Source organism: Panthera onca, chromosome D2, assembly GCF_046562875.1.
Source record: "Panthera onca isolate mPanOnc1 chromosome D2, mPanOnc1 haplotype 2, whole genome shotgun sequence".
Taxonomy (NCBI): Eukaryota; Metazoa; Chordata; class Mammalia; order Carnivora; family Felidae; genus Panthera; species Panthera onca.
Window position 1 is genome coordinate 9,929,776 of NC_138349.1, and position 20,147 is coordinate 9,949,922.

At 46.5% G+C, this 20,147-nt stretch overlaps 1 protein-coding gene across 18 annotated transcripts in view; it reads right to left on the bottom strand.

Annotated features, from left to right (window-relative positions):
* Positions 1-20,147, bottom strand: part of TACC2 (transforming acidic coiled-coil containing protein 2) — a 210,936-nt gene that overhangs the window by 159,910 nt on the left and 30,879 nt on the right. For all 18 annotated transcript variants that reach the window (XM_078434904.2, XM_078434899.2, XM_060641305.3 and 15 more), the window contains one exon: positions 14,188-14,300. In XM_078434904.2, coding sequence (XP_078291030.2) covers positions 14,188-14,300 — 113 coding nt within the window. The remainder of the gene's footprint in view (positions 1-14,187; positions 14,301-20,147) is intronic.

Here is a 20,147-nt window from a genome sequence, read left to right on the forward strand (position 1 = left end):
AAAATAAGCTGCTCTTGAAAAGGAAAGAAAAACAACTCTTGCCCATGGTATCCTCTCTCTTATTATTCTTTTTCTTCTGGAAACATCTCCCTACCACTCCCAAAATAAATGCCAGGTGTTTTGCTGCACTTCCATTTAAAACTAGAGAAAGAAACTTGATACAGTGACTTTTTGGTCTTTTCAGAGAGCTTGGGTTGGAAAGTGTCATACAAAGAATTATTAACAACAACAGGGGGTTGGACTAATGGGGGTTTGGCCGCTAGAGGAGACATGGGCGACAGAGGCCTGTGATCCCCAGAGATGGAAAGCAACAGAGTAAGTGCTCCTCTTACCCCAGCTAAGTCCTGAAGGATGTGGCCCAGGGAGTCCATCGGTCTCTTGGGCTTGATGAGACGGAGCTGGGCATCTGAGTGCCAGAGAAAAGAAGCTTGGACAAAGAGAGAACTCTGGGGATATCCAAGTGCTGATTAGCATGTATATGTATATGAACCTGACACTAGGTTCAGACCATCAGGAAGGTTTATGGGGAAGAATCCTTAAAGCTAACACAGGGCTGGGAAAATCTCCTGTTCCCACCAGCCACGGTGGAAGACCCCATAATTCATGGGACGTCTGTTAAAGCACTAAGAAGGTCTTGCCTCAGTAGTGGAAAAAATGAATCCTGGGCTAAACACTGCTCTGATCCCATCTAATGAAGCCCTAAAAAGATTAGGCTGTTCCAAATAACTTAACTGCATCCCAGAGCAAAGTTCAGGAATATTTATAAGAATACAAAAATATCCAGGATCCAAAAGCATAAGGCCCCACAGTATCTGGAATGCAAAGAAGCAGGAAAATATGACCCACAATGAAAATAAAACTCAGTTAATCAAAACCAACCCAGAAATTATGCAGATGATAGAATTAGTACACAAGGACTTAAAAAAATTTTTTTTTAAGTTTATTTATTTATTTTGAGAGAGAGAGAGAAAATATGAGTCAGGAAGGGGCAGATAGAGGGGGAGAGAGAGAGAATCCCAAGCAGGCTCCACACTGTCATCACGGAGCCTGAAGCGGGGCTCGAACCCTGGAACCATGAGATCATGACCTGAGCTGAAGGCAGATGATGAACCGAGACACCCACGTGCCCCCCCCCTTAAAAAAATGTTTTTCTAAGTTTACTTACACAAGGACTTTTTAAAAAGTATTATAACTGTGTTCCATATGTTCAGGAGGCTAGAGGGAAGATTGAGCATGTTAAGTACAGATGTGGAAGACATAAAAAAGATCCCAATTAGGGGCACCTGACTGGCTCAGTCAGTGGAGCATGTGACTCTTGATCTCGGGGTTGTGAGTTTGAGCCCCATGTTGGATGTAGGGATTACTTAAAACTAAAATCTTAAAAAAAAAATCCCAATCAAGTGTGTCAAGAAGAAAACTCTAATATCTAAAATGAAAAACATAGTGGGTGGGATTAGTAACAGATTAGTCCTTACAGAGAAAAAGACTAGTGAACTCGAAGACAGAGCAGTAGAAAGACTCCAAAATGAAACACGCAGAGAAAAAGACAAGAATTTTTAAAAACAGAGCATCAGTGAGTTGTGAGACAATTCAAGCAGCCAAATATGTATTTAATTAGAGTCCCCAAAGGAGGGAGGGAGATTTTTAAAAACTATTTGAAGAAATAATGGCTGCAAAACTTACCAAAAATGATGTAAACTATAAACCCATAGATAAGAATCTAACTCTCAGCACAAGAAGCAAGAAGGAACTTACACCAAAGTATATCATAACCAAATTGCTTAAAACCAGTAAAAACATAAAAAAATATTAAGAGCAGCCAGAGAAGGAAAGACAGAAGAACAAAAGAAAGGATGGCAGGAGTTTTTGTTGGAAACCACGCATGCTAGAGTGCAGGGGGGCAATCAATTTCAAGTAGTAAAAGAGAAAAGAACTGTCGATCAAGAACTCTTTGCTTAGCAAAAACAGCTTCCTGAAACATGGGTGAAATGAAGGTTTTTTTTTTTTTTTCAGACATTTAAAAGTCAAGAGAATTAAGTACCAGCAGACCTATCTTTCAAAAACTGTTGAAGGAAGTCCCACAAACCAAAAGAAAATAATACCAGATGGCCATCGGTACCTACACAAAAGAATAAGTAACAACAGGAATGGTGACTCTGCAGGCAAATATAAGTTCTTTTTTCCTCATTATTTAAATCTCCTTTAAGAGATAGTTGGCTATGTCAAGCAAAAATAACATGTGTCGTGGGATTTGAAACATACATAGAAATAAAATATATGACAACAAAACACAAAGGCCCAAAGGGGAGAAATAAAAATATATTGTTGTAAGACTCTACTAAATGTACATGAAATGGTGTAATAACACTTGAAATGCATCACTTCAAAGATGTATAGTATAGATCCTAAAGCAACCACCTACATAACACAAATAGTTATGGCTAATAAGTTAAAAGGGAAATAAAATAGAATCATTAAAATAATGACTTTTTTCAAAAGAAGCCAAAAAGTAGGGTAAAAAGCACAGAAAAGAGATGGAGAAAACAAATAAGACTGTAGATTTAAACCAACCATATCGATAATCACATTAAATGTAAATGTAATAAACACTTCTGTTAAAAGGCAGTAATATTCAGAGTGGATGGCAAAAAAAAGACCCAACTATATGCTGTCTACAGAAAAAGCATTTCACACTTTGCTTAAAAATACAAATAGAGTAAAAGTAAGAGAATGAAAGGCAGGGGGAAACTATACTGTGAAAATGTTAATGAAAACAAAGCTGCTGTGTCTGTATTATATCAGAAAAACAGATTTTGGAGCAAGGAATATTACCAGGCATAAGGAAGATCATCCTAATGATAAAAGGTTCAATTCATCAATAGGACATAAACATTCTAAAAGTCTATTTAATAACAGGGGAGCCTAGGTAGCTCACTCCATTAAGCGTCTGACTCTTGATTTTGGTTCAGGTCATGATCTCATGGTTTGTGAGATCAAGCCCCATGATGGGCTCTGTGCTGAAAGCCTGCTTGGGATTCTCTCTCTCCCTCTCTTTCCACTCTCCCACCACATTCTCTTTCTCTCAAAATAAATAAATAAACATTTTTTAAGTTTATTTAATAATAGAGCTTCAAAATACACAAAGCAAAACATGATCAAAAAAAAAAAAAAAAAAAAAGAAAGAAATGGCCAAATCCCCGGTTATAAAGTGATATATATAAAGTGATATATAAAGAAATATATATACTTATATATATTTCTCAATAATTGATTGAACAAGGGGCGCCTGGGTGGCTCAGTCAGTTAAGCGTCTTTAGCTCAGGTCATGATCTCACTGCTCGTGGGTTCGAGCCCCGTGTTGGGCTCTGTGCTGACAGCTAGGAGCCTGGAGCCTGCCTCAGATTCTGTCTCTGTCTCTCTGCCCCTTTCCTGCTTGTGCTCTCTCATTCTCTTTCTCTCAAATATAAAATAAAACATAAAAAAAATTAAAAAAAATAATTGATTAAACAAGTAGATAGAAAATCAGCACAGATATAAAAGACTAGAGCAACACTATCAACCAACTTGACCCAATTGCTAAACACTACCCATTAGTGGCAGAATTATATTCTTTTCAAGTACAAATGGTACATTTAGAAGATAGACTATATTCTACCCATTTTAAAAAGTCTCAATAAATTTAAAAAGATTCAAATTATCCAAAGCATATCATCTGGCTAGAGTGGAATTAAATTATAAATTAATAACAGAAAGATATCTGGAAAGTCCCCAACTATTTGGATATTAAATAATACACTTCTAATAGCCCATGAGTCAAGGAAGAAATTAAAAGGAAAATTAGAAAGTATTTGAACCAATACTTGAACCAAATGAAAATTAGAACACACATGGGGCACCTGGGTGGCTCAGCTGGTTAAGCATCTGACTCTTGGTTTCAGCTCAGGTCATGATCTCACGGTCGTGAGATTGAGTCCCACGTCAGGCTCTGCACTCTCAGCATAGAGCCTGCTTGGGATTCTCTCTGCCCCTCTCTTTCTGCCCCTCCTTATGCGCTCTCTCTCTCTCAAAATAAATAAACTTAAAAAAAAACATATATATATGATTAGAGTTAGGGTTAGAGTTAGGGTTAGGGTTATATATATATGGATATATATTGGATATATAAATATATATAAATATATATATATATATATATATATATATATATATATATATATTTTTTTTTTTTTTTTAAGAAGCCAGACACCAAAGTATAAATGATGTTTAATCCCCCTTTATATGATGTTCAAGACCTGGCAGAAGTCAGAATGGTTGTTATTCTTGGGCACTGTATTGACTGGGAGGGGACATGAGAGAATGTCCTGGGGTGACGGGAATGATTTAGATCTAGGGGAGGCTTGATTACACGTGAGTGTAAACATTCATCAAGCTCTCAGCTTCATACTTTTACAGAATGTATTTTATACCAATAAACACACACACACACACACACACACACACACACACACACACACAACAACTATGGAGACAGTAAAATGATCAATGGTTACCAGGGGTTGGTAGGGGTGGGAGGGAGGAATGAAAAGGTGCAGCACAGGAAACTTTTTAAGGCAGTAAAACTATTCTGTAAGATACTGCAATGAATACCTGTATGATATTGTGTTATGGATTTGCCAAATCCATAGACTGTACGGAGCAGAGCTTGATATAAACTGTAGATCTTAGTTAATAATGTATCAATATTGGTTCATTAGCTGTAACAAATATACCACACTAATGCAAAATGTTAATAATAAGGCAAACTGTATAGGAGGAAGGGGGGTATATAAGAATTCTCTGTAGGGCTCAATTTTTCTATAAACCTGAAACTGCTCTAAAACATAGTCTATTAATTATTTAAGTATATAGTATATAAATACCTGTATTAGTATATTGTTTAAATATTTAAGTATATTATGCATAATATATGTGTATGTTGTGTTAATATGTATGTTAACATATTTTAAAATTATATATGTGTGTCAATATATTATTTAAATATATTACATAAATACTATTGTTTAAATAGATTACATAATTATTGTTTAAATAGATTACATAAATATTTATATCAATAAATATATTGTTTGAAGATATTTAAATATTTAAATACATGAAAATATATACGCACATACACACACAGCCACCACAATCAATAAAGAATGAGGAAAATGTGAAAAGCTTGAGGGAAGCACTAATATTTTAAGAGCAATTGTCTATAGATGGTGAGTGCATTGGTGATTTTTTTTCCCCCTCACTTGTCACTTTTCTCTATTTTCCAAATTGTTGCAATGCATGGGAGATGATCTCAGGATGGAAAAATACTCCTCCTCTCCTCTTTTTAAATGCCCTGTTGAAACCGGATGAGCAGAAAGCAGACACACACCTAATTCAGCGCGTGACCTTCTTTCTCAGCCTGTATCTCAAGTCAGGAGCTCACTACCCCCCCCCCCCCCCCACCCCTCTGTGTTTACTTCCTGCCAGAGTTAAATAATGAGTCAGAAGCAGGACTGGGGACTGGCTGGGCGGAGGCTGCCCCCGGCCCTGACACACCCAGCCTTGGCAGGAGCTTGGGAGTAGATCTGGGACTTTGCAGAAGTTTGTTTGCAAGGAGGAGATTACTACTGCCTAGGAAACACGGGGCACGGTCATGAAGAGCTGGCCCAGCCCCTGCTCATCAAACAGATCTTTTTCATTTTTCTTTTTTCTGGGTCTGCGAATGGACCTTGTTTATAGGGAAATTAAATTGAAGGACAGACCCGGGTTTCCTTCTAATTATGGAGACCACAACACAAATGTTTTCAGACCCCCCGGGAGAGCTCAGCAATAATGGGTCTGAGCCCTGGCTTCCAGAGGCACCAGACCGAGCTGGACTGTGGTCCCAACCACGCCACATTTTGTCTGTGTGGGGACGAGTTTCTTAACCTCTCCGAGCCTCGATTTCCTCGTGGCCTTCCGGTCATCTGCGTGCGTCCATTCTGAGCGGCGGGTGAGGTGTGTGTTTGGGCCCTGGGTCCCCTGCCCTGCATGCAGGTGACTCAGTGGCAAGGCACAAGGGGACATTCTGGCCTGTCATTTCAAGCCCACCCTTTCATGTTTCAAACCATTTTTCTACCCTTCTCTAAGCTGCTGCTACCCAAACACCAAGGATTTTTGTTCTAAGTCTATAGTTGAAAAAGTCAAGGGGTTGAGCTTAATGAATCTGCTACATCTTCTGTTTCCCAGACTTAAAGAAGTTCTGGAGTTCTCTATTGAAGAGCCTAGTAAGTCTGGGGGCGCCTGTGTGGCTCAGTCAGTTAAGCATCTGACTTCGGCTCAGGTCATGATCTCACGGTTCATGAGTTCGAGCCCGCGTCGGGCTCTGTGCTGACAGCTCAGAGCCTGGATCCTGCTTTGGATTCTGTGTCTCCCTGTCTCTCTGCCCCTGTCCAGTTTGCACTCTCTCTCTCTCAAAAATAAACATTAAAAAGGATATATTTTTTTAAAGAGCCCAGTAAGTCCAGTCTTTCCTAAAGTCTGTTTCCTATAGATCCATAATAATTACAGCGTTCCCTCTGCCTGGAACCATCTTCTTTCCCCACAAATCCCTATTTCTATTTGGTTTCAAAGACTCAGCAGCAAGGGTGCTCCCTCTGGAGGACTCTCTCCCTTCCCTCAGCAGAGCCGGGGCCCTCTCTCCCACCCCGGTGCTCCCACAGAGCCTGCCTGTAGCATTTAGCTCTTCTAGAATGCTTTGTTTACATGCCTCTCTCTACAACTGGACCAATACGTCCCGTTGGTCTCTTCCCCCTCTGGCCTCCAGCTCAGAGCTCGGCCTGTGGTGAGCTGCGGACCCACGTTCGCTAAATGGAATACGGAATCTTCTCCCCATCTCCCAAAAAGGATGAGGTCTGTTCAGGTGTTTAAGGGGCTGGGGGTACAGCAGGAAGTGGGCTATCCCTGAAGTACCAAAGAGAGCCCTGCTTTTCTCCCAAAGATGGAGGTCTATCCTGGGTGGCCCCGTGAGACGGGGACTGTGACAGCTCACTTTTTGGCCAGCTTCACCCAATACTGGACACTGGGTCTGCGACTGTGGAACTCGGCGGAATATACCCGATGGGCCACTTCTTCACTTCTCAGCAAAGGGTGCTCATCGCCCAATTGCTGAAGCCAAAGTTAAAGGAACCTTCCTCGACTGTTCCCTCCCTCCTTCCAAATCCAGTCCATCAACAGGTCCTGTCTCTCAGCTCCCGAATACCCAAAATATCAGAGCCGTGTCTGTTTCGCCATTTTCACTGTAATCACCTCAGTCCCGCTATGCTCAGGATCCTCCCCAGAGGGGTGAACATTGACTCTCGGGAGGGGAAAACATCTTAGATATTACAGTGCAATTACAAGGTCATAGCTGGTCCAATACGGAATCCGAAGACCACAATACATATACAATGTACCTAATGGAGAGTTCTTGGGGAGGAGAAGGCAATTAGGAACAAACTGTCTAGGAAGGTTCCTGTAGCAGGACAGAGGGAGATAATGAAACCATGATTGTGACCCCTGCCTCCTTCGAGGCACGCTGGATCCTGCCAGGGTCCTGAGTATTTCAGAACTCCCCCGCTCATGCTTCCTCCTCTGACCTCCCGGCCTCCAGTCTGGCCCCCTTGCATTCTCCACACAGCAGTCAGAGAGGTTCTATTAAAACATGAATCAGGGGTGCCTGAGTGGCTCAGTTGGTTAAGCGTCTGAGTCTTGATCTCAGCCCAGGTCATGATCTCACAGTTTGTGGGGTCCAGCCCAGAGTCAGGCTCTGCATTGACAACACAGAGCCTACTTGGGATTCTCTCTCTCTCTCTCTCTCTCTCTCTCTCTCTCTCTTCCCCTTCCCTGCTTGTGCTTTCTCCCTCTAAGTAAATAAATAAACATTAAAAAAAAAAAAATCCATTCATGTCACCTACATCTAGATCTCTTACCATGGCCTTCAGGCCCTAGTCTGGCCAACCTGGACCCTGTCCTCCTCCCCACCTCTTCCTACCTCGTCAGCCTCCTTCTGTTTCTCTAACAAACCAAATTCATTTGCCCCTTACGTCCTTTCCACTGCCTGTCCCTTGACCTGGATCTTCCTCTGCCTGCCTTTTTTTTTTTTTAAGTTTATTTATTTTTGAGAGAGAGAGAGAGAGAGCACGTGCATGTGTGAGCGATTGGGGGAGAGGCAGAGAGAGAGAGGAGAGAGGGAGTCCCAAGCAAGTTCCTCACTGTCAGCACGGAGCCTTACACGTCAGGCTCAGTCCCACGAACCATGAGATCGTGACCTTAGTCAAAATCAAAGAGTCGGACACTCAACTGACTGAGCCCCCCAGGTGCCCCCCATGCCTGGCCTCCTTTTTGCCTTTCCAGACTCAGTTCATACATCACCTCCTTCTCTGAGCATCTAATCCAGAGTATCAAACTGTAGGGTTCTCAACGTCAGGTGCATCAAACCTTGGGGGGCATCAGAATCACCTGGAGGCCGGGTGAAACACAGATCCCTGGGCCCCACCTCTAGAGTTTGATTCAGAGAGTCTGACCTAAGACTGAATTTCTGTCGGTTTGCAGGGGATGTTGAGCCTGCCAATCTGGACTTCACTTTGAGAACCACGACTGAATCTGAACTAGCCACTCCCTGTCTGTGGCCGTCTACCCCAGCGCCCCATTTGGTGCCTTTTAGAGCCCTGATAGTACCTGAAAGTGTCTGTCTTCCTTTTGTTTCCTTGTTTAATGTCCGACTTCCTCACTACAACCTACTTACCCAGTGGGGCAGAGAGACTCCAGGGCTCTGGCTGACAGCTGTGTCCCCACCACCTAGCACAGAATCGGGCCCAGAACGGTGGCGCCCAATAGATATTTGTGGGAGGAAAAAAATAGAAGAGGGGAGAGGGCAGAGGCTTAATGTACACGAATTATCCCCAAATTCTGTGCCATAACTTGAAAGTTTACAGAAGCACAAGCAAGTTGGTATTGTTATTGGCCTGAGGGTAGCACCTTGGGCCGTGTGCTAAGACTTTGTCATAAAGATCACATGGGTGTCTTATTAAAAACAGATTGTTGGGCCTCACCCCAAATCTACTGTATCAGACTCTTCATGGGAGAGGTCAGGAAATGGGGTATTTTTAATACTTATAAGTTGGACCTGGCAATAGATGAGTATTTCAGAAATTCCCCCACTCATGAGAATCACCTAGGATGCTTATTAAACACAGATTCCTGGGGCATGTGGGTGGTTCAGTCGGTTAAGCGTCTGGCTTCAGCTCAGGTCATGATCTCGTGGTTCGTGAGTTTGAGCCCCGCATTGGACTCTGTGCTGACTGTGCAGAACCTGCTTGGGATTCTCTCTCTCTCTCTCTCTCTCTCTCTCTCTCTCTCTGCCCCTCCCCTACTTGTGCTCTTATCTCTCTCAAAAGAAATAAATAAGCTTAAACACACACACACACACACACACACACCCCAAAAAACCCACAGAGTCCTAAGTTCCACATGTAGCGATTTGATTCAGAAGGACTAGGGTGGCTCTAGGAATTTATATATTTTACAAACACCCAGGTAAACCTTATGATCTGGGGAGACTGGGAAATACCACCCCAGATGATTTCATTTACTATCCTTCACCCCCACCCTGACCTTGTCCTATGCTCTTAGGTACAGTTTTAAAGTCATGAAAATAAGAGCAGTGGAATGAACTACCCCGCCTGAGGCTAACGTGTGAACCACCATGAGGACAGTATAGAATTGGGGGGCCACAATGCTCCATTAAACTATCACCCCTCTCCACACCAGGGGCCAGCTTAAGTAAAAGCCAGGGTTCCCAGGAGACTCCTATGGTCTTTCTTTCAATGTGTCCAGAATTGTTCATAATTTCCCTATAGTAGGTATCCCTGTAGACATCCTTGGCTCTGATGGTGGGTCCTTCTTTTGGGTTCTTGTTCCAGAACCTTAGCAGGTTCCAGAAACCTTCTTTGTCTCCACTTCCTCTGCCCACACCCAGGCAGTCACCAGGTTCTGTGGGTTCTGCCTTGGGATGGTTTCCTGGGGACCATTCCGCCGCTACAGGGACCTCCCTTATGTCCTTCCAGCCTCCCCCTCCAGCGCACCAGTCCAAGCCCCTAAATTCATCCTCTGAACTCTGTCCTCACATGCATAAATCTTTATTTAAATATAAACAAACAAACCACAAAGCCCTCCTCCAGCTTCCTGTTACTTGCAGGATAAGATCTCAACCCCTCACCTGACCTCCATATTCTCCTCCATCTGACCTCACTCCTTCTGCCTTGTTTTTAGTGAACACTCACCCTCTCCGTCAGGGCTCATGTCCTACTCAGCCACAAAGAGACCCAATTCAGGAATTCTGCCCCACCTGGGATGGCCTCTAGAGCTGTCCCCTTTAGTTCACCCCCCACCCCTGCCAGGAGACTCTCCTTGTCCACCCCAGCCCTCAGAGAAGCCTTCTTCTCCTGAACCCCAACAGCACTGAGCCTATGGCATCACACAGCTCCAGGGAATAATGCAGTGGTTCTCAAGTGTGGACCTTGGACCAACCAGCAGCATCAGCATCACTTGGGGACCGGTTAGAAACGCTCATCCTTAGGCCTTGGGCCACACCTACTGAATCAGAATCTCTGGAAAAGAAACCCAGCGATCTATGTTTTAACCAGCCTGGCAGGGTGATCCTGAGGCCTGCTCACGTTTGAGAACCAGCGGATAATGGTTAAGACTCCTGACTCTTGAGGGGCACCTGGGTGGCTCAGTCAGTTAAGCGTCCAAGTCCAGCTCAGGTCATGATCTCGGGCTCTGTGAGTTCGAGACCCGCGTCGGGCTGTCAGGCTCTGTGCTGACAGCTCGGAGCCTGGAGCCTGCTTGGGATTCTGTGTCTCCCTCTCTCTCTCTGCCCCCCACCCCCCACTCTGTCTCTCAAAAATAAATAAACATTAAAAAAAAATTTTTTTTTTAAAGACTCTAGGCTGTTGAGTTTCTAGCCCCTCTTCTTCAGTGACAAAGGTGCCAGAAACTCACTTAGGACTCGCTTAGGGCCTCTGCCTGAGAAACGTCAGTCAGCTCTGAACTACTCCCTGTGACCCTCCTTGGAAGCGTGAGCAGGTAGGATGCGAGAGGACAGGAAACAGCTACTACTCAGCAGTTTTTCCTACAAGACAGTCATTTCCTCTGGTGCAACCTCATAGCTCTACTCTCTGGGGAGAAGTTGTATGGTAAGATTCATTGTGTTTTGAGTGTTTAAAAAGAGAGGGGTGCCATCCCAGGCTGGTGGTACCCAAGGAGCGAAAGGAAGGCTCGTGAGACGGTAGGCAGTGGACCCCGAACTGGGCGCAGGCACCCAGGGCAGCCATGCTCGAGGGTGGACGTTGCTGAGCAGTAAGAGGGGCACCCCGGCTTTGTCCTAGGAGCGCGGGCTCATCCTCCCTCAGGAGGCAGGGACTTGGGCAGCGATGGGCACAAGGGAGGTGCCTCCCAGCTTCTACAGGGCTCTGAGCAAAGCGGGGCGAAGTTGCAACAGCGACACCACGTGGCGATGGGAACGCAAGGCGGATGAATTGACGTGCCTCAGTCGGATGAAAAACTTTACCCCTTCGGGGATGTAGGAGCCCCATCCTTGTGTCATTCAGAGGGAGGAAGACCCTTAAGGCAGAAACAATGGACTTTCTACTACTAAATCGTAGATGACATAGGGCTCCAAGCCTCAGTTTCCCCATCTGTAGAGTGGAGAGAACGCTGTGTGGAGGGACGTTAGGCAATATTAACATATGCCTTTCCCCCTACATTCTTCCCTTGTCTCCAGGTCCAGTGGGAACCACCGCGAGCCTTTCTGTGTTTTCTCTCTGGAGTTTTTCCAATGAGAAAACACAGTATGAGGCCAATGGTTTCTTCGGTCTTTTGTAAAAACCTATCATCTTGCCTGTGAAGAGAAAATGCCGATTGTCCAATGTGGCAAAGGGAGAGATAAATGCATTGGAGCAAAACAAGAGAGCAGAGGAAAGTCTTAGAAAGTGAGGAATGTCTGAGAGTCCCTCCCTGCTCCCTGACTGTGTCCTCCCGGCCTCACCAAAGACTCCCCAGTGCCAAGAGCATCATGTAAGCAGCGCACTCCTAGGGCCTGAGGGACAGCGTGGCCCGGATCACGGGCACCACGGTGGTGAGGGGACAGACGACGGCCCAACAGAGCAGGTGGCGAGGGGGGCCTTGCAAGGACGGCTGACGCGGGCATGCCCACCAGCCTGGCAGAGTAAGGACTCGGAATCGGAAATGAATTGATTTAAAGAAAATTAAAGTTCACTTTGTGCGCACAGAGCGTCTGGCGTGGCGTTGGGTGCCCATCCGCAAAATGAACACAAAACACGGTTATTAGCATCATCGTGGATGCCGAGGGCTGTGTGTGCCACCAGACCAGTACCCACGGAGCCAGCTCTTGCCCTCTCTTCCTACGAATGGCCTGACTCCAGGAGCCCACGCCCCTCTTGATGGTTTGTGGGTTAGTCCAGAGCCCTGCACCCCAGACATTCACGTGTTTGTGGAGGAGAATCTATGTTTCTAATTGTGAACAGGAAGTGGCTTCTTTGGGCTTGCTCTTAGAAGGCACCTCCTTTATGCTCATGACAATAAGAACAAAGGGAGAAATAATAATGGACTAAAGCTGAGGAACAAGAAACAAAAGCCTTTTGAGCTGCTGTTACTCTTCAGTGTAGCTGAGACCCAGGCCCCAGATATTTCCCAAGCCTCTCTCAGATCCCAGGACCTCACAAAGAAGGGGAGGGGAGAGCCGGATCTTGGATCTCCGCCTACAGAGATTTCCCCTGCATAGAAGTCCAGAAAAGATGGGTCTCTCCATTAGCTTCATGATCACCCAGAGCCAATTTAGACAGGTCATCTGGTCTCATTAGAGTCAAATATTAAAATCTCCGTCCAGTAATCCTGATACAAAGTTCATGAAAACGAAATAGCCATGGGGGTCGAGGAGGCAAAGGAGGCCTCCCTTTTGCAGAAAACGGGGGTCAGAGGTGCCGTTCAAGGCATATTCTGTGATTCCCTCTGCAAAAAAGAACACTCTGCGCCACCATTTCCCTAAAGAAATCTGATGTTCAGGCCAAGAAGTTCAAAGTGGTTCGTCTGGAAACCCCATAGCCAGAGCCCTCCCTCCCCCCCGAAAGTAATACCAGTCAGGCGTGGAAATTCCTGCCACCAGGGGTCGCTCTTACTCACCCATGACCCTCCATAGTTTAAGGCTTAAACTCTTTGGTAAAAAGACACCACAAAGCATTCATGACCTCAGATTTCATTGTCTACTGCCTGTGATGGGGAAGAAGGGGTGTCTACCTTTCAATTGTTCATTTTTGTTCCTTGGAGCTCCTGTTGATTTATTTCTTCAAGACCAGTAATTCTAGCCTCTAGCCTCCCGGAAGCTGGGCTGCGCTGAACCAGATCACGCACTGAACCCACCACAGACGATTAGTAACTGCCTCCAGGGCTCTTGTCCCCAGGCGGTTCTGGGGACTGAATGTTCACATCTGCTGGCTCTCTGCTTGTGAACGCCCCCAAAACGGTGGGTGCCAAAGGCTGCATGGGAAGAGTCCATTGGGTTTCTTCCCATCGGCCATGGCAGGGAAATCGGGACCCACTCTGGGTCATAATAAGCAACGACTGACCCCGCACTGGCCTTGTTTCCCTGCACCAATGTGGCCTTCGCGATGCCTGGAATGCATCCACCAGCCTCCCTGGGACCGAGGGTCCTGGCCACTTTAGTACTAGTTTTTGAATCCTGTCTCATCGGCCGGTGCCCTCATTGGCTACTATGCTGGAATATAGTCCCCGTCTCACCACACATCAGACACCCTTCAGTAGCCTTGATCTTTTTAAGTTCTGATAACGAGGATAAACAGCCCGGAGTCTTGCTGGAAAGGAACTATAATGGCTAGTTTCATTGGGCAGAAAAACATACCGATTCTCTAACCATGCAGGTCAAGGCAATCACAAAGCAGTCTACGAGCCACTGCTCTGACCATCTCACCACTGAGGACCACGTCATGGGTTTTAGGGTAAATGTTCCAAAGCAAATGGAGCAGAGCAAATGCTAGGCAGGCAGTGAGCTGGCCACGCAGGGGGCCGGGTCAGTCCTCTGAACCTGGCTCCTACCTGTGTGAGTCCCCATGGTCACTGCTTCCGGACTTCTCCTCCAGGTTCCTTTTTATGTTCTGACCGTTCCCGGGTGGTTGCACAGACCCTGGACTCTGAGCCGACGAAGTTCTCTGTGCCAGAAGAAAGAGAAATTGGAGAAGTCAAATAGGAGTCCCTGAAGACACAAGAGCATTTCTCAATTGGCCACTGGCCGCATATCGAAGTGCCAGGTTGGGGGCGCCTGGCTGGCTCAGTCGGTTAAGCATCTGACTTTGGCTCAGGTCACGACCTCACGGCTCGTGGGTTCGAGCCCCGCGTCGGGCTCTGTGCTGACGGCTCAGAGCTGGAGTCTGCTTCGGATTCTGTGTCTCCCTCTCTCTCCGCCCCTGCCCTGCTCACGCTCCCTCGCTGTCTTTCAAAAATAAATAAATGTTAAAAAAAATAATTTGAAGTGTCAGGCTGTTCACTTGCTTTGTCATCCGGCTGAGCAATGCCCGTGTCCTGGCACCGAGTGATACACCGAGATATATGGTGACCCCTGCTCCCATCTGATGGAGGAGAAACAATTACACACAAGATTCCAGCTGAGTAGGATGACTGTTTCATTATTTTTTTTTTTTTAGTTTACTTATTTTGAGAGAGAGGCAGCACAAGTGGGGGAGGGGCAGAGACAGAGGATGAGAGAGAGAGAAGCCCAAGCAGGCTCTGCATTGCCAGCGCAAAGCCTGACGCGGGGCTCCAACTCACGAAGTCGCGAGATCCTGACTGACCTGAGCCGAAATCAAGAGTCAGACGCTTAACCAACTGAACCACCCAGGCGCCCCAGGATGACTGGGGACACGTACCAGACTTTGGGGGTCATCTGCTCCCCTGGAGAAAGCGAGGATATCTGATCTAAAATCTTCCAAGTGCCCAACTGGCTTGTGGCAACACCTAGATGGGAGATATTTCCCCACCCCTTCCCCATGACTTTATGAACCAGAATCCAGCCAGAAACCTGGGGGAAAATACCGAACAGAAAAAATGATGAGCCCATGGAAACCTGGGGCCACCTGTTCAAAACCCTAACCAGTCTGAGAGGTGGTTGCCTTTTCCTTCACTTCTACAATAAGTTCATCTGCTGGGGAATCAATTTTTAAAACCAAGATACAAAACATATAAGGGACAGTCCAAATTTCAAATCATGGCATGGAAAGAGACGAGAGGTTTTTAAAAACCCAATGTAGGGGCACCTGGGTGGCTCAGTTAAGCGTCTGACTTTGGCTCAGGTCATGATCTCACGGCTCGTGAGTTCGAATCCCACATCGGGCTCAGTGCTGACAGCTCAGAGCCTGGATCCTACTTCGGATTCTGTGTCTCTCTCTCTCTCTCTCTTTCTCTCTCTCTCTCTCTGCACCTCTCCTACTCTCTCTCTCTCTCTGTCTTTCAAAAATAAATAAACATTAAAAAAATGTTTTTTAGGGGCACCTGGGTGGCTCAGTCGGTTAAGCGGCCGACTTTGGCTCAGGTCATGATCTCACAGTTTGTGGGCTTGAGCCCCGTGTCGGGCTCTGTGCTGACAGCTCAGAGCCTGGAGCCTGTTTCAGATTCTGTGTCTCCCTCTCTCCGACCCTCCCCCGTTCATGGTCTGTCTCTCTCTGTCTCAAAAATAAATAAACGTTAAAAAAAAAAAATTAAAAAAAATGTTTTTTAGAATTCAATTCAAAGAATGCTCATTAAAGTATAATATAAATGTCAGAAATGGAAAAAGGGCTTTTTTTTTTTTTTTTTAAACCCCAAGCAGTGTTTCCCAAAGCAGTGGTTGTCTTTGAGTTCATCTTCCCAGGAAGGCCTCACAGCCCTACCCGTTGAGGTGCATGCAAGACTTGGGTTGACCAGGTCCTCAGCAGGACCCCCCGCAGAACCAGAGGGACGGGAACCTGGTGGGGGTTCTGTAGGACATGCGTGCAAGGGTCACCAGCAGCCTGTTTCTAGCCACTGTGGAAGAAGGCGGCCTGCAGCGAGAGACCACTGCCAGCAGGCAGAGAGAGGCCGAGATGAGGGACAGAGGGCAGAGGTCCCAGGGCTGTGGAGGCCTTGGTTCTAGCTGGTCCTGGGGTCCAGCCCGTTCTGCCCTCTTCAACCAACGATTACACAAGATCTTGAGTCCTCATTTGCCTTCACTGACACAGTGAAGTGTCACTCTCTCTCTCTCTGTCACTTGCAACCAAAAAAGTACATTCCCTAAGAGATCAGACCAGCTTTGAAGGAAACAAAGTGTTCTGTGTCAGATAAGTTTAAGAAGGGCTCATTATCTAGCCCTTTTTTGGAAATTCACAGTGCAGGGGCGCCTGGGTGGCTCAGTCAGTTAAGTGTCCGCCTTGGGCTCAGGTCATGATCTCGAGGTTCGTGAATTCCAGCCCCATCTAGGGCTCTGTGCTGACACCTCAGAGCCTGGAGCCTGCTTCAGATTCTGTATCTCCCTCTCTCTCTGCCCCTCCCCTGCTCACGCTCTGCCTCTCTCTAAAAAATAAACATTAAAAAAAATTTTTTTTAAAGACATTGACAGTGCAAGGGCGCCTGGGTGGCTCATTGGGTTAAGCATCTGACTCTTGATCTCAGCTCAAGTCATGATCTCATGGTCATGAGATCCAGCCCCAAGTTGGGCCCCATGCCTGGCATGGAGTTTGCTTAAGATTCTCTCTCTCCCTCTCTCTCTCTGCCCTCCCTCCCCCTTTCCCTCGCTCACATGCTCACCCTCTCTCTCTCAAAAAAAAAAAAAAAAAAAAAAAAAAAAAATAGAGCCTAGGGAAAGGTCTGAGAAGTTCTGTGGTAAAATAACACATTGTACTCTAGCTCAGTTTCCCAAAGTTTCTTGACCACAGCATCCTCTGTTCACGTGCCACCTGTTACCATCTCATAGAGCTAGTGCTCTTAGGTCTTAGCACAAGACCTCACTTCTTTTCACGGTGCCTAAATCCAGCACGTGATCCAAGTCCACAGGGCGGGGCAGCCCCTCGCCTGGGGGAGGTGGGGGCGCCTTCGTGAAAACTGGAAGGTGGCGCTGCTCTGGGCAGGTGCGTGGCTGTGAGCAGACAGCGCCTTCATGTGAATTCGAAACAGCTTCCCTTTCCTCCAGCGGTTGCAGCTCAGATCTAGGCATTTGGCTTGTTGGGTGTTTGGGAGAAACCGGGCACCGTGGGCCCCAGGTCCTGTCCTAAGGGAGGCAGTGGAGGCGAGGCACCAGGAGGTAGGCAAGAAGGGCTTCTCCGGACTTGCCGGGGCTCCCTGTGGCTGCCTGCTCCTTGTCGCTACGAATCTTCTCTCACCCCTCAGAGGTGAGACCCAGAGAGAGACCCAGCCCAGCCCTGCTCAACAAAGAGAGCAACTGGAAAGACAAAAGTCCTCTCCTAAGCCCGCCAATTCACCAACTGTGACCACAGGCACTGATGCAGCCACATCATTTGTTAAATTTCTCCTTTCACCCAGACCTTCCAGAAAGCATTTACCGATTTGTTGATTCATTCAATTATCTAAGATACATTCATCGAAACCCTAGCATGTGCCAGAACCAGTGTTAGAAGTGGGGGCTACAAAAATCACTGAGATGCGGTCCCCGCCCTGGAGTTGTTCACAGACTAGGGAGACAGACCCCTGTGCTGTGACCACAGAGGTATGGACACAGGGCCACCCAAGGGGGAGACCCAGTCCTTCCAGGAAAGGAGGATCCCCGCCCCCGCCCCCCACCAAAACCTCTATCAACCTCCAGGCCAGGATTGTTGTAAATCAATTTTTGGAGCTTCTGTTGGACATCTGGGTGCAAATCATCTGTGCAGTCTGAACCTGGGATTTTCTTGAGACCTTGAATCTTGTGTTGGATGGGTGGTGTCTTTGACCTTTATACACCGCCTGAGGGACAAGTTAACTTTGGCTCTGTTTCCCCCAGCTAAGGCATGTGTCTTAGGTGTTGGCTGCTATGTTCACGCAATTGGGTCCAAAGGTAAAATATAAAAGATGCCTCAACTCTCAGGGGCCGCAAATTCTAGTCCTCACACGATACTACAATTAGAAAACTCTCCATTCACTTTTGCTGAGACCGAATGTGGGGGGAAATAACACTAACTCCTGTTTATTGAGCACTTACTAAGTACCAGGCACCGGGCCAGTAAGTCTCTATGAACCGTGTCATTGAATCTTGACAACAACCTTAAGAGCCAAGCACTATTCGTGTCCTTGTTTTAGAGCTGAGGTTTGCAGAGGGCAAGTGTTTGGCCATGATCTCACAACAGTGGAGTCTAAGTGGACCCATTTCTCTCTGACCCCAGCGCCAGGAAAAAGGCATTTTTGTTCTATCCCTTTAGTGGGGACGTGTCGAAGGAGGCAGAGAGAGCTGGGGCTGATCCCTTGACTAAAAAAGGGCTGCTGACCCCCCTGCTGGCTTGACGTACATGCTGGCTGAACCGTTTCCTGAAATGAGAGCTCCTTCCTGTCCTACAGGCCTCAGTCTCCTGATCTGTGAACCAAGATGACAATCGTCCCTATTGGACAGTATCAACACAGTCCAAAGTTTACATTGCTGTGAATTCAGACTCCAAAGTATTTCCGACTCTTCTAGAATGTTCTTTACCTATATAAGACTACTACCTTTGGGTGCATGAGTTAAAAATGTTTTACTATGATAACTCAAGAATGCCAATACAGAGGGAGTGACATTTTCATCTTAGTCCTGAAGTTTTAAGATCGTAACCCAATTCCTGCTTGTCGGACTGCGACATGGGCCTCGGCTCCAAACACCTTCTACGGCCAGGCTTCCCCTTCAATCACCACATTATCTGCAGTGACTTATTCTGCAAATAATTTGACAGATAAATCTCCAGCCCTTTATCCCATGATCAAGGTTACTTTAAAGTAATTCTGGAAAGACGCTGACATGTCTAACGGCCCAGACAGATGCAAACAACAGATGGTGTAAGGAGACAGATCTCTGCTCTAACTAAGGGGGATAAGGGACCACGCGTTAACTTTCCTCGGGCAAAGGTAATATAACAAGGGCTCAGGATCGTCTTTTAAGGCCGAGAAAGACGCTCTGCCTTTCTGCCTCTTCAGCCCCATCCCTCCTCCTATCAGACAACTAATCTGCGAGAAGAATACCATCTCCCTCCAAACAAAACATATCTGGAGGGACTCGAAACAAAAGTGCCAGTGCTGTTGACGGGAATGTCACATCGCACTTTCCAAAGTGCGTCGACATCCATCAGATTCTTACAGAATCCCTGCGAGCTAACCAGGAAGGGAAACCGTTTCCCATTTCTCAGACGGCAAACAGATTGTTCAATGGCTTGGCCAGGTCTTCTTCCTTGAAGTCCGATGCCCTTTCCACAATAACAGTAACACCCAACACCAGCACAGCCCTTTTTTTTCTGCTGTAACAGTAACAGCAAACTTATTACTACAAACACTGTCTGTGTGCCAAGTTCCACTCTTCTACGTGCTTTACCTATTCAAACTCGTTCAGTCCTCACAACCCTATTTTCCAGATAAGAACACCTAGCACAGAGAGGTTCAGCCACTTGCACCGGGTCACACAGCTTGAAAGTGATGGAGCCAGGACTCAGCCCCAGCCTCTGCTCTCGAACCCTACCTTATGTTGCCTCACCAGACACGGAAACGGTTGCCTCTGATCCCTGCCAACTTCCTGCCACGCGCCAAGTAACTAAAACAACCAGACACTTATGAATAAGGTGGTACAGGAGCCTCGATTCATTGCCCAGAATAGCACCTGGCCCAGAGAGGCACCTCATAAATATTTGTTGAGTGTACGAAAAATAGACGATTCCCGTCTCGGCTGGCGGGCCCTTCTGCAAGGCCGGGAGAGGCACACTCGGCCCTTGGAGCTCACTCGTCTGCCACATTTCCTTCAGCGTCTTTGAGCCCCGCTTCCAGTGCCCCCCCCCACCCCCACCCGCCACCCACGCCAAGTCCTGCTGCTTACGGGACTA